This window comes from Malaclemys terrapin, chromosome 4 (genome assembly GCF_027887155.1).
Source record: "Malaclemys terrapin pileata isolate rMalTer1 chromosome 4, rMalTer1.hap1, whole genome shotgun sequence".
Lineage (NCBI taxonomy): Eukaryota > Metazoa > Chordata > Testudines > Emydidae > Malaclemys > Malaclemys terrapin.
The window spans coordinates 98609174-98623510 of NC_071508.1; the positions used below are offsets into that span (position 1 = coordinate 98609174).

The window sequence follows — 14337 nt, forward strand, 5'->3', positions numbered from 1 at the left end:
GTATTTTTTCAGTGGCAAATTAATTTAGGCTTGAACCTCCTCCTGTAGCTCTATTCTCCCCCCTCCCCCCTTGTACTGAGACCAGTTAAACTCACTTTTGCATTTAGCATCAGTATATCTCCAATGTTGCTGAATTAAAAAGCGGATAAGGTTTCTTTTCAAGACTTGGTCTTGGTAACTATTTACAATAAAATATGTTGCCTTAAATATTTAAGGCAGAATACTTAGTGAGTTTGATTTATTTTATTTTACTGAAAAGACGTTAGCTGAAAATATAAAAGGAAGAGAAAAGCATTTCTCTCCCTAATATTTAAATTGTGGGTGGTCTTTTTACATAAACTTTAATTGTCATTAGCTGTTCAAGTTACCAGTCTTGAAATCTGGCTCTCATTAACACAACATTGCAAGTGAGTTAATTATTTTTATGTTAATGTCAGGAAAGTAGTTTAAAAAGAAAAAAGACTACTTACGGATAGTTCCCTCTTGCTCTTGTAGAAATCTTTCTAGCACAATTCGAGCCATCAATGATGGTGCAAAGTCCACCTTTAAGTGGCAGAAATAAAAAGAGAATTTCAAATGATGGATACATTTACATTCTCTTTATCTTGTCAAGGTCATAATGTCTGTATATACTGAAAATCAAGTGTAAAACACTATATGCAACATTAATGCCCTTTCTTTTATATTGCGTTCAACTATTTGAAACAAACATGTCTGACCAGAGAACATGTGGCAGCAATCCACAGTACACCGTGGGAAACCAATATTCATAGAAGACCCTGGACTATTAATATATTTCTGTAAATAAATATAGTACACCTCTATCCCAATATAACGCTGTCCTCAGGAGCCAAAAAATCTTACCGCATTATAGGAAAAACCATGTTATATCGAACTTGCTTTGATCTGCCGAAGTGCGCAGCCCCGCACCCCCGGAGCGCTGCTTTACCGCGTTATATCCAAATTTGTTTTATATCGGGTCGCGGTATATCGGGGTAGAGGTGTATATATTTTCCGTTATTGAGAAATAATCTCAACCAATGTATTCACTTAACCCCCCTACATCAAAAAAGTATCTATATGTTTACATTGTCTCTACCCACAGCAGTCATACAAAATGTTTATTATTTAAATTTGTGTAAAACACACATTGGACATTTGTCCAAGTTTGTTATAAGTTTGGAATGTTATTTTAACTGTTATTTTAACTAGATAATCTATGCATAAAGCCTAAAATATTATGATTAATGTGCAAATCCTAAAGTAATATTTGGCATTTAAACTGCACCTTGTGAAATAGTAATAAAGATCAATTTGATTTTTTTATATGTGTGTGATATTTCAGAAGAAATGGCCATCTCTTGCTGTTGCTTATTACATGTGATACCCACAAAATGTGATCTCTCATTAATTCCAGTAGTGCCTTCAGTTCAAGATCAAGTAGTATTGTGGGCCAAAAAACAGTCTGGAAGCTGTAATAGAAAATGAGTTTGGGTTTTGGGACTGATCAAATTTATTTAGGATATCTTTTTGTAAGCAGCTATTACTCTGTTTCAATGGTTCTTGTACTTTTGGAAAACGCATGGTGAAATAACAGTTGTTAGATAGCATTACAACATCACTTGAGCGAATCAAGTTTTTTTATTTAACCATAAGACAGCAAACCTTACTCATACATTATCACAATGAATTTTTCTTGACAGGTTTTCAACTCCAGTATTCATATAAAAATTTTATCTTGATTTAGTAACTAGACAAAAAGGCTGGCTTCATTTGTACATATAGCTTTTTTCAAATATGTATGTACTTGGATGTCCTTAAACTCCCCAAGTAGAAAGAAATGCTTCCACAAGGCTGCTTATTTCCAGTAACCCACATCAGAGCTGACACATGAAAAATGGTGAAATTACTGAAGGTAGTCCAGCCTGAATAAGGACTACCTTATTAGTTCAGGTACTTGCATCTCCCTAATTTTCATATTAATCATGTGTCCATCTTTCTCTGAAATAGGGCCATCATGCTTCATGTCAGAATTTAGCATGTAAGTAAAATTCATAGTGCTTCAAATCTCACTTGAAAATATTTGTATGTAAAGACCAGTGTGACTAATTTTATTATTCCTAACAAAAATGAGATTTTTTTAAATTTTAGTATTGTTCCAGTACATGTACAATGTAAAGATATCTGCACATAAATTTATAAAAATTTAAAAAGAGCCTCACATATCCTCAAAAAAATATGGAACTGTTCTTATTCACCAGAGCTGCTATATACTGTAATGTACCTATGTAATATATTTCTCATCAATTTTTACAGTTTCCACTGATTAAATATATATTGACTCATAAAGTATTACCATTACATCAATTGTCAGCAGATGCAGGAGTATGTCATTTAAATATTAACTATCACATAAAAATGGCAGCTTGATTGTTTGGAAGCAGTAATATGGTGCTAGTTATTGCCACAGTTCTCTAATGCATCTCAGCACGCACACACACACCCAAAGAAACCCAAAAAACAAAATAAAAACAAAATACACGCAACAGAAAACACTGCCTTTCTTATGTACCTTACTGTACAGCCAACAACAAATAAGTTCTTTAAATAACTTTCCTTTCTCTAATTTTTTTATTTATTTCTGATCTAAAGAAAAAAATTATCTGAATTGCAAAGGTGCATTAGTACAGTATGGCTAAAGGGAGATTTCTAGAATCAGAAATTATATCCATCATATGTAAGTGAATGGGAATATCATGGGTAGAAGAAGAAATGCAAACAAAATATATAAAAATTAAGAATACTAATACTGTATTACTTTGCTCTGATGAGATGCTCTTTTGTGATAGTTCTCATGCAATATAGCAAACCCAGTTAATTTACCAAGAATTCTTACTAAACCAATTATTTCTTTATTCAAATAGAATAGAATACATTTAAAGCCTTCGGCTTTCATAAATAGCAAAAAGGCATGCTTTGCCAATAATATAAGGTAAATCCCTATTATATGTTAACTGTATCATCAGGGTGTGTAGACACTTCATAGACCATTAAAACCTTCTAGTAACTGATAGGTAATGGCTCATTTGCTGACTGCAGCAATGTACAAGAGACTGAAACTGAAAGAGAAGCCATCCTTTCTTGCTAATATAACATGTAGAACTTGCTGCTATTGCAACACTTAATGTTCACAGTGTCACATCATTTTTAATGCAAACACTCATTTTCTGCCTTACTCCTATGTTTTCTATTAAAGTGCAACACAAAACCACCATACATTTCATTCTGTCCCTTTGAGGGTTCCACAAGCAGTTCCAAGTCAAATCAGATATTGTATTGCTATTATTATTGTAAATAAATATTTCAGAGTTTAATGCAGAGGTGCCTCAAATTGTGGGGCATGGAAAAACATTTGCAGGGGGTGGGGGGCGGGCGAGTGGCAATGCCCCACTCAGCAGAGCTCAGTAGGGTGACCAGATAGCAAGTATGAAAAATCGGGACAGGGGATGGGGGGTAGTAGGTGCCTATATAAGAAAAAGCCCCCAAAATTGAGACTGTCCCTATAAAATCAGGACATCTGGTCACCCTAGGGCTCGGCCAGCCCCCACAGAGGTAGGGAGGGAGTGCCACCTTCACCCCCTGATTCACCTCAGCAGGCCAATCAGCCTGTGCGTCACTGTCAACATCTAATATATGGAGATATACCTATCTCATAGAACTGGAAGGGACCCTGAAAGGTCATTGAGTCCAGCCCACTGCCTTCACTAGCAGGACCAAGTACTGATTTTGCTCCAGATCCCTAAGTGGCCCCCTCAAGGATTGAACTCACAACCCTGGGTTTAGCAGGCCAATGCTCAAACCACTGAGCTATCCCTTCCACTCTTAAAAAGCAACAGAGGGTCCTGTGGCACCTTTAAGACTAACAGAAGTATTGGGAGCATAAGCTTTCATGGGTAAGAACCTCACTTCTTCAGGTTCTTACCCACGAAAGCTTATGCTCCCAATACTTCTGTTAGTCTTAAAGGTGCCACAGGACCCTCTGTTGCTTTTTACAGATTCAGACTAACACAGCTACCCCTCTGATACCTTCCACTCTTCGCAACCACTGCACCCAGCACTGGCTCCGCCCCAAGAAATAGTCACACATCCCTTCCCCCACTCTGAAAATCTGAAGGGAGAGGGCCAGGTATTGACCCTGCCCTAGTGGTGAAGCCTGATTGCAAGGTAGAAGCAGCACACTGCTGAGGAAGCTGTGGCTGTGCCATTGGTAAGTATCTGTGTATTTGAAACTTACAGGTGTAGGTAATTTAATTAAAGCTGTGCTAAGGTCTCCATTAGCGTACTCATAAACCTATCATGCATACTTTTGCATGTGCCTATTTTTGTCTGGGTTGAGGGGCACAACCAAAAATTGTAACTCAAGAGGGTGGGGGGGAGGTAAGAGAAGAGACACAACTCAGTTCAAAGAGTTTGCAAACTGCTGGTTTAAGGGCTTGATATTTCATTTCATTTTTTCTAGTAGGCTCATTACCACTATTATGAACTTTTTACATCTTCATTCAAAGTAACTATTGGAACATACTTTTTTAATGCAAACAACTCATCCTGTCCCAAACAGATTCATACCACAGTTACCAAACAATATCAATACACCTCTACCCAGACATATAACACGACCCGACATAACATGAATTTGGATATAACGCGGTAAAGCAGTGCTCCGGGGGGGCGGGGCTGCGCACTCCGGCAAATCAAAGCAAGTTTATTACCTATAACGCAGTAAGCTTTTTTGGCTCCCGAGGACAGCGTTATATTGGGGTAGAGGTGTAAATTAGTTACTGTCTCGTTAAAGTGGCAAGTGTATCAAACTTCTGGTATACAAAGTTTTCTAAGATATTGACATATTGAGTGTTTAATTTGCTTAATTGCTTTATATTAATCTGTCTTCCTTAGCCATTCCACTAATTTGTATAAATGGAAATAGAAGCGTCCAGGAAACGAAATGCTTTTAACCCTTAACTATAAAATCATGGTTTTGGAGGGGGCAGGGGAAAGAAGGAGAGAGTTTAAACAAGAAACTCTAATCTCAATATTAGTCTACATGTCTTTAATCAACATGGGTATTTTAAAAATAAACCAGCATGTTAAACAGCACTTGTTTTACTCAGTTTCTCTAAAATTTTCAACAAAATAAAAATTCCAGAAGCCTCTTACACATTTGCCTTGAAGTGAGAGACTAATTACATTAACTGATTTATTAATAAATGGGGCTCTTTGTCCAATTATTGGACGTACTAACAGACTTGGGAACAATTTCATATGTCTAATGTGCCTTGAAACCATTTTTTTTAGGTTAATTACATTTCTAAGTAAAGTCACTATAGATATGCCCCTTAGGTTTTACACAGGAAGATTTTAAAAAATGATTACCTCATTGGCTAGCTCCAGTAGTACAGGGGCAGCTGCATTTTTCATCACCCCACTCAGGTACCTAGACAAGACAAAGCCAGGTAAATCTGCAGTGGCAAGAAAAGGCCATCTTCAACACTTTAGAAATACACAGGGGACACTTTCTCTTGGGCAAATGTCACACACAGCCTGGCTAGAAAACACTAGTTTAAAATACTTATTTCCAAAAGATTCCCTATCATTAACTTTCCATGGTTCCCTCCTGCAGATGTGCAAGATATATCAACCTCAGTTAAGTACTTATTAAAAATACAATGAGTAAGCCAAGAAAACCGTCTTTCAAAATTGTATTTTTGGCTGAATGCCATATAAACAAATTATATCTGTATTATTAAAAGATGCATAACACAAGAAATCTCTACTATCCACAATGAAGATTTGGGGCTCAACACTATCTTCAAATGCATATGCATGCATCATGTAGCTACTGTGCATGTGGGTACAAATATGCAAATGCAACTACTGATTTTACCAGTTAGGCAGCAGTCTCAAAGCTGTGATGCAAGCTTTCTGTATTTAGACTTAACAATATCAAATGAATGCCACAAAAGGAAAAGAAAAAGACATTTTATTATCAGGACTGTACGTATGGGTGGTGAAGTTTCTGACCACTCCCTCACACTGACTAAACCGCCTTTTTGCCTCCTTATTATCATTATTGTTTGATGTTTATATTGCAGTAGTGCCTAGAGGACTCCTTCAGGATTTGGTGGGAAGGAATTGTGTCACTGGCAGTTCTGAGGGGGCCAAATGGCGCTTAGTGGCTATACTCTAAAGGATGGGAGTGGGAGAAGAGTCATAAAAAGGAATGTAGTATGCAACCTCTTCAGAAGATCAGTTTTGTGATAACTGTGTCTCTGCACAAAATCTAAGACTAGTTGGATAAACTGCCAGAACCTCCCATACTGTAAATCAATCAAATAAAATTAAAAAAATCTGTGTCCAGGAAAAGCAGAAAAGTGGTTTCTAGTGGTTGGACAATGACAAAGTCAGGAAGTCTGAGGTTTGTTGCTGACTCCAATAACAGCTTGCTATAAATAGGTCAAAATGTATTTACGCCTCAGTTCAACCATCTGTGAAATGGGTACAACAGCATTTACCTACAACTCCTCACAGGGGTATTGTGAGTTTTAACATCTGTAAAGCATTTTGAGGTTCATTCATGACAGGCATGATAGAAGATCATCTTATGGAAAAAGATTTTCAGCTGCATGAATAACTACTTAAAAGTTTCCCAGTATACAGATGAACACATATCATTTGTTTTGGTGAAACAAACAAGAATTCTCAAATTTTCAGATCAGTAGCACTCACTCAACACTGACATCCTATAACTTCATACTACCTGGTTATTCCACTGTCAGCAGTAGCTACTTTCTTTAATCTATTACAGGCCAAAAGCATCTCTAGCCCTGATGTGTACTTTTTTATGAACTTAGTGACTTCGTGTCTTGAAGACACGCACTGTGCTGAGGTGGACTGCTTCATGATGCTGAAAAGCATCCTGGTCTTTCTGGTAAACAGCTTCCAATTTTACCCACCTCCAAGATTACTTCAGGATTTGAGCACAGAGTTGAGCACAAATCAACACCTACACTCAGCAGCACTATTACCTGTTCCCAGCACCACTATTCCAAGCAACCAGGACTAGTACCATTCCATCAATGGGAACCAATGATTATTACAGACCAGTCTGCCGTGCTACAAGCGTAAACTATGGCAAATTTGTCTTCCAACACCAAGCCTACTCATCTTAACCCTCAACCACGTTGTTGACAGGTGTCAATCCTGTTGCTCCTCCCAGTTCCCTCCTAGTTGGCGGGCAGATATTCACCCTGTTGCAGGCAGAAGCAATTTGCCCTTGTAACTTACATAATGTATTATTTATAAAAAGAAAAAGCTGAAGTTCAGACAAGCCTTCCCCGCACAAGGATGCAGAATAATTGTTCTTGCTTTGTCTCCAAGAAAGAAATGAACACCTCATAGAAGAAAGCCAGCACAAAGTACAACAACATTGAAATTAAGGTCCTTTTAGAAAATCATGCTTACTATTTTTGTACATGGCATTTTGGTATTATAGTAACTGGAGCATTAAAAAACACTATACTGAGATAAAAGTTTCTTCAAATGTTACAATAAAAAAAATGTAATATATGCACCCTCATTTAAATTTTTCTGCCAAGTATTCAAACTCTATTTAACTACTTCAGTCAGACAAATCTTTCCTTACTTAGCCCAAAATACCCACATGGAATCTATTAAATTAGTAGATTACTCACCAAGCTGTTTTAGTACATTTATTAATGTATTTTATGCAGCTGAGTTAAAATTAACAAGACAAAATAATTGGAGAAAACATTTTTTACATCATTTCCACTACCATCAAGCTTCAGACATGTGAATTTGTTATGCACTACCATCATACTTGAGACTGTACAAAACATGAGGAAGATAGGGGGCCAAATCCTGCTTGCCTTATGAAAGCAGACTACTCACACGAACCATCTTACTGGCACCAATGCAACTACTGCTGCAAATAAGGCAAGCAAGGTTTAGTTCCATGTTTCCTGCTCTAAGACACTTATAATAAAAATAGACAAACACTACACTGGGTGATCTGGAGACACATTGATCACAAAGTGGTTAAAGTGTTCTAATAATAACACTTCTCAGAACATGTTGAAACAGTCACAGTTAATGTATTGTTATTTATTGAAAGTATACTAGTGAAAATTAATTAGAAACAATATTATGTAGTAATAGTGTGAATTTGAAAGATTTTTTAAAAATATCCTTCCTAAACAAGAATCAATACTGGGACAGGCAAAATGTGACCATTGTAATGTGATAAGGCAGTGCAACTATTTTTCAAAAGAAAATAACAAAATATGGTGCGTTAGAGATTTTCTTCCTTCATGTCTAATATTACAAGGTTGTCCTTAGTTCTAAATATGCGACTTTGCAGAAACATTGAGACTAGCTAATTGTTTACAAATGAAAGCTTTTTGTTTATTTTCCTCATTCATAAAGATACTAAAGCATAAATACTAGATACCTATAATCACAATCTCACTTGCCATGAAAGCTCTTCAGATATGTCAGTCTACATAGTAATATTTTAATTGTATATCTCTACCAGTTATCAGTATGCCCCAATTATGTCATTGATATGTCTAAAGAAAAGTCAGTAGAAGTAAGACAAAACCATAAGGTGTTAGCAATTACTATTTATTAACTCAAGATGCATACAATTGTAAAATTATTTTGTAAAATGACATATTAAAGGTTTTCATTCCTCCTTAAAAGGTGTTTCTGACATTTATGTGGTTTTAAGTTTTAGTTCACTCCTGTTTACGTTATATTGGTAAATACATTAATTTAATATGCAATTTTTTACATAATAAAAAGTGTCTGTAGCTTAAACAACAAAAACATTTATAACTGAGCAGGCCCCCTCAATTTGGGTAGTTTTCGCTCACCAATATAATTTATATCATCAACCTTGGCACGTAAATCTTATAGCTTTCAGAATAAGGCAATACATAATACTAACACATGTGCTCCAAGAGATATAATTTTGTCATCTTGTCTTTAAGCCTAGAAATTCTGCTGCTAAAACTGAAGAGACAACTTCTGACTCAAGGATCTTTCACTGAAATTATCTTAGGGTACTTCCACCATCCTATTTGTTAATTTATTTTTATATGAAATTAGCCTAATAACCTGATTTACTCAATTATAATTACAATTAGTAGGTACTACAATACCTTCTAGTGGGATGGGAAGGTAGGTCATACCTTTGGTAGTAAGTTTCAATAGCCTCAGCAGTGTGATGCTTTGCATGTGTTCTTTTGATTTGTTTCTGAGAAGAAAGAAAAAACAAAACCAGAGACTTTTATGATGTATCACATCAGACATATAAAGCATGAATGTCTGAGTGCATGCTTTTTGGCCACCGTATTCAGCTTATAAGGGAAACAATTATATTTTGAGAATTCTATATAGAAATGGTTTTTCATCTATCCATTGAATAGAATGTCTTCAGACTGTACTGCAATGTACCATATATGTAAAAGCCAGTAAGGTCATAGTAATTGAATCTAAATAAGTTTGCTGAGGTCTGCAGAGGGCAAAGAAAAACTTGTTCTCTCTTTCAACCTTTGTATTAATTTTCCCTCAATTCAATTCCATCTAAGTCCTCTGCACTCTAGTTTTACAATTCAATTGCCATTTTTAACCAGGAAGAGCATTGCTTAAAAACAACTTATTTGAAAAACCACAAAAAGTAATTCCACAGAGACTTGCCACTTGACTGACACCTGTCATCTCATGATAAATGACTCCATTTTCTGCCTCTCTTGCCTTCTGCCACTCCGGCAATGGTCATTTATCATCATCTCTGTCAGCAATGGAAAGCAGCACTGACAGTGCAAGTCAGCAAACATTTAGCACATGGAACCACGCAACACAGGGAAATTATTATTGTCAGAATAATAATGGTTTAGCATAATTTATTACAGGTCCACCAAATAAGCAAAGGCTAGATGTTATTAGACAGATGGATGGGTAGGCTTGGCAGCCATCCACTGAGACTCAGGCGGTGCTTGATGTGGAAAAGGGAACATCCTCCAAACCAATCAGAAAGCTGGCAGTTCAATTACAAAGAAATAAAGGGACATTCATCATTCAATTAGGCACCTGTCAACCCTCACAAAGGAGAAAACTTCTAACCTGGTACTCCTGGGAGAAGATGCTCAGCAGAGTGGACTGCGATTGACTGGAACAAATAAAAGAAGGACAAAGTTAATTACTGGAGTGCACTGCAAAGAAACAAAAGAGAAGGGAGCTTCAAAGGTAGGCCTGCTGCCCTGTAATCTAACAGAACATGAAAACAAGTGTGGAAAAGTTGTTCCAGATGAACACCTCAGACAAAGGCTTCCTGCTGCTAGGTCAAGGAGAGAGAGAGTATGAGGGAGGGGAGAAAAATATAGCAAGAGTTTCAAAGCAAACTAACATTGTTTGGGTGATTCTTTTTCAGCTTCAGAACCCACAAAGTCATATCAGTAGCATGTAGTGGAGTTAAAAGGGAGGGGAAGAACGAAAACAAAGCAAATTTCCATTAATAATTGATGGAGTTAAATTCCATTAGCAGTTGGGAACATGCCGCTTGTTCATTGGCAACATATTGAAATTCATTTTGTTAGCAGCAAGGGAACCTCTTCAGTAGCTGTCTCATATTCAGGGTAGAAACTTAGCTCTCTGTCAGAAGTAGCATATGGGACTACTGGAACATTCCCACTGAAACTGATGTGCTTTGAAAATAGAAACTTTCACAGCAGGAAGCTGAGATTCCCCGGAGTCGGTCATTTCCAAAGGCTGCCATAAGCTTCATTCATCTAAGGCGCCACTCAATGTCAAACACCTGGCAATGAAGCAACCTGGAAAACATTCTTCCCAAGTGGGAATTTTTCCCTCAGAATTGTTAACATTTAGAAATGGGACAAGATTTTTTCCTCTAAAAGGCAAATCAATACCACACTGCTACAGTCTTCAATTGTCCTCTGCGGATATATCCAGCTCATCACATCTTGAATACAATTAATTACTTCTGATATATTTTCCTACCAGATGCAAGTTGAACAAATTACAGTTTCAATAAATCGAATTTTATAGTACAGCAAAGCAATATGAATAATTAACAGTTTTCCTTTCATGACTGCATCTACTAAGACATCTTAGATTGTTCTGATATTCAGGAACAAAGACTGAAATCATATTCCTCTATCAGATAACTCATACAGTTCACTACACAAGAATTTAACAATAGCATTATGTCTGTGTCTTTCTACTGTGTTTTACATTGCTGACCCTAACATGGTACAAACTTAAATGTTCTATCTAGATACTTATTAACCCCACTATGGTAGTATTTAAGTGCCTCACGAACAGCTAAAGATAAGGAAGTATTATCACCATTTTATAGATGGAGAACAGACAGAGAGATTAAATAATGTGTCTAAAATTCACACCAAGTGTGAGGTAGAACCAAGATAAAGTCCAGATCTCCCAAATCACAGGGCTTTTACTACAAGATCATTGTTTCTTTACCTGCCCCAGTCATATCATTATATTTTAATATTAGAATTATAGATGGGTATTAGTCTCTCTAATATACAGTTTTACAGAATACTACTGAATAGTATTATAGAAAAATTTAACAAAGTTACAAGACAGTCAAATGATGCAAATAAATGCATATGAAAATTTCATATTTAACGTATTACTCTTTATATTAAGGTAGAGCCTATAAGATCCAAACAGGATCAGAGTGTCATGTTGCTAGGCGATTGGTTTGTGGATATGGTTAGAACAGGCAAGAATGATGCCTTAGCAGCAATGATTTGAATGGATATGAGGGAGATGAGAGGGGTATCAGAAAGATGAGGAGTTTGCAGTAGTTAATATGGGAGACGGTGATGGCCTGCACAAGTCTTTTGATGGTGTGGACGTACAGAAGTGGTGAAGCAGGGATCTCAAGGATCTTATGAAGGAAGCAGCAGCAAGATTTGGGCACCATCTGGATGTGAGGAGCTAGAGTGTGTGGAGTCCAACATGACACCCAGATTATGGGCCAGGGGAGGCGGTGAGTGAAAGGGAGGATAGTTGTGTTGTCTACCATGACAGAGAAAAGGGAAGATTGGGAGGGAAGACAAGGAGTAAAGATTTCTTTTTAAAATTTTAAGCTGATAAATCCTATTTTTCTTTAAACAAAAAGGCTAAAGTGACAAGTCATTCTACAGTATGGAGGATATGTACATAAATTAAAACCAGTAAAGACTAATAACAGATGGAACAGGAAGTCTCCTATGGCCACAAATTATTTCAAAAGATTGTAGGCAGAAACCTTAAATCACCTTCAACATCTTATTAAAATAAAATCATGATTTTATTAACCCCCAACATCTTATTACAAGAGCTGAACTTCATGATCCATTATTTATTTTTCTTTAAAAAAAAAAAAGTGTCTGTCACACAATTTAAATAAAAGAATTGTTTCTCCTTTTCTTGATTGTATGCTCAATGTAAGATTTCTCTTTGATTAGTTCTGATTATATTCTACATCTCTTAGTGACTTTAATTGACCTGCTTCCACTCCTAATCCCCAACTTTCTTCTACCAGTTCCCTTTCTCCTATCCATGTTACCCCAATTACTGTACTTTCCTGTTTGTTCCCTCTTAGTCTTGTATAACTCAAATTTTGCGTAAGTCGGAAACATATACCAACCCATTATGCAAAAAAAAATAAAACAAATAACCCTCCTATTTCTAGCTTACAGAACTTTTTCCGTGAGTGTGAATTTGTGCAAGTCGGGTTTGCGTAACCCGTGGGCGGCTGTCTGTACTATCTAGCTGAAGCTATTTAAGAATGCTTTCAGGGGTGGGGGGGGGAGAAGAGGAAGAGGATCTACAACTTATGGATTCCTTGGACTCTGTTCAAGGCTGTCAACCTTGCACTTGAATTAACCTTTTTACCTTGAAGATCATCCATAATGAACTTTCTACTCAGTAGGTATAAACACATATTGACATTTATGCTATACTTTTATCTCCATGCCTGATTAGTTTAATTTTTATTCTTGTCATTACAAAGTTGGTTTCCTATGGACAACAGCAGAATGGATTCTAAAGCCTCTTCTTTCAACACTTGGAGATGCCTAAATCTTATCTAAGAAACATAAATGGCTTCTATTTTCAAAACTGAAATATCATCTTTAGGCTCCAACTCACATACAACCACAGAGACCTCCCATGTGAAAAATATTATGGGAACGAAGGTTTGTTTGCATACAGGGCTGGGCTCTGAGTCTACTGGACTAAACTATAAATAATCAATGCCAGAGCCAACTTTAAATCTTGTACAAGAGTTAAATATAAAATGCGTTAGGAGAAAAACAGCGGGCATTTCCTGGAAGAAGCAGCTTTTGTTTAAGTCTTCTGGTTGTTGCTACCATCCACAGACACCATTCTGGAAATTTTGAATGCAGTGTATATTTTTTGAGTATCTATGGGACAACAGATAATATGTTGATGCAAATAAAATTATATTTCATAGATTGTCACAGTACAGAATTAGTTTATGTCCATGCAGAATCTGGTAGACCAGAGGATTTCATTAGCATCAGTTCCGATATTCCAGACAGCTCTATATAGAGGATGCTGGCCGAACCAAAGATTGGTCTGTGGCCCAGCTTAAGCTATAGTGTAGCATAGCCTAAATCAACAAGTTATATCACTCAGGGGTGAGAATTAGAAAATCCTATAAGCAACATAATTTATGCCGATTTAAGCACCAGTGTGGGCAGCGCTATGTCCATGGGAGAGCTTCTCCCACCAGCATAGTTACTGCCACTCGCAGAGACTGGAGTAATTAAGCCAACAGGAGAGCTCTCCCATCAGCTTCAAATGGCTACACTGGAGAAGCTCTAGTGTAGCCATAGCCTTAGTCTTTTGCTAACTACTATATTCAGCCAGGTTTCAAAACGAAAAAGAAATCCCTTTGAACCTATGCTACCAATAGTTGCAGATAATTTCTGGTAAATTGATTACACTTTGTAATTTTTATTTTTAAATGTATACCACACATAGCATTTTAGTGAATATATAATTTACACTTTGTTAGTTAATTTTCTAAGATTTCAGCAACTGTACATACTCAGGGAATAAATCAAGCTTACCCTTTAGAGACTCTGATTTTAAAACTGATTCTGCCTCTATCCATCCTACACACCTCTCCCCTATATGTGTTTTACTTAAGTCAGTGAAGCCAAAAATTCAGCTTCACGTTTTATGAATTTAACCATAGTACAT

General features: G+C 36.6%; 1 protein-coding gene across 9 annotated transcripts in view; it reads right to left on the bottom strand.

The window, feature by feature from the left end:
* The window catches only part of CDIN1 (CDAN1 interacting nuclease 1), a 181088-nt gene that overhangs the window by 139538 nt on the left and 27213 nt on the right, over positions 1-14337 (bottom strand). For 8 of the 9 annotated variants that reach the window (XM_054027936.1, XM_054027938.1, XM_054027939.1 and 5 more), the window contains exons 2-5: positions 10201-10246; positions 9267-9331; positions 5431-5491; positions 471-543 (exon numbers count right to left, since the gene is read on the bottom strand). In XM_054027936.1, coding sequence (XP_053883911.1) covers positions 471-543; positions 5431-5491; positions 9267-9331; positions 10201-10246 — 245 coding nt within the window. The remainder of the gene's footprint in view (positions 1-470; positions 544-5430; positions 5492-9266; positions 9332-10200; positions 10247-14337) is intronic. The other variant, XM_054027944.1, reaches the window with a different exon arrangement.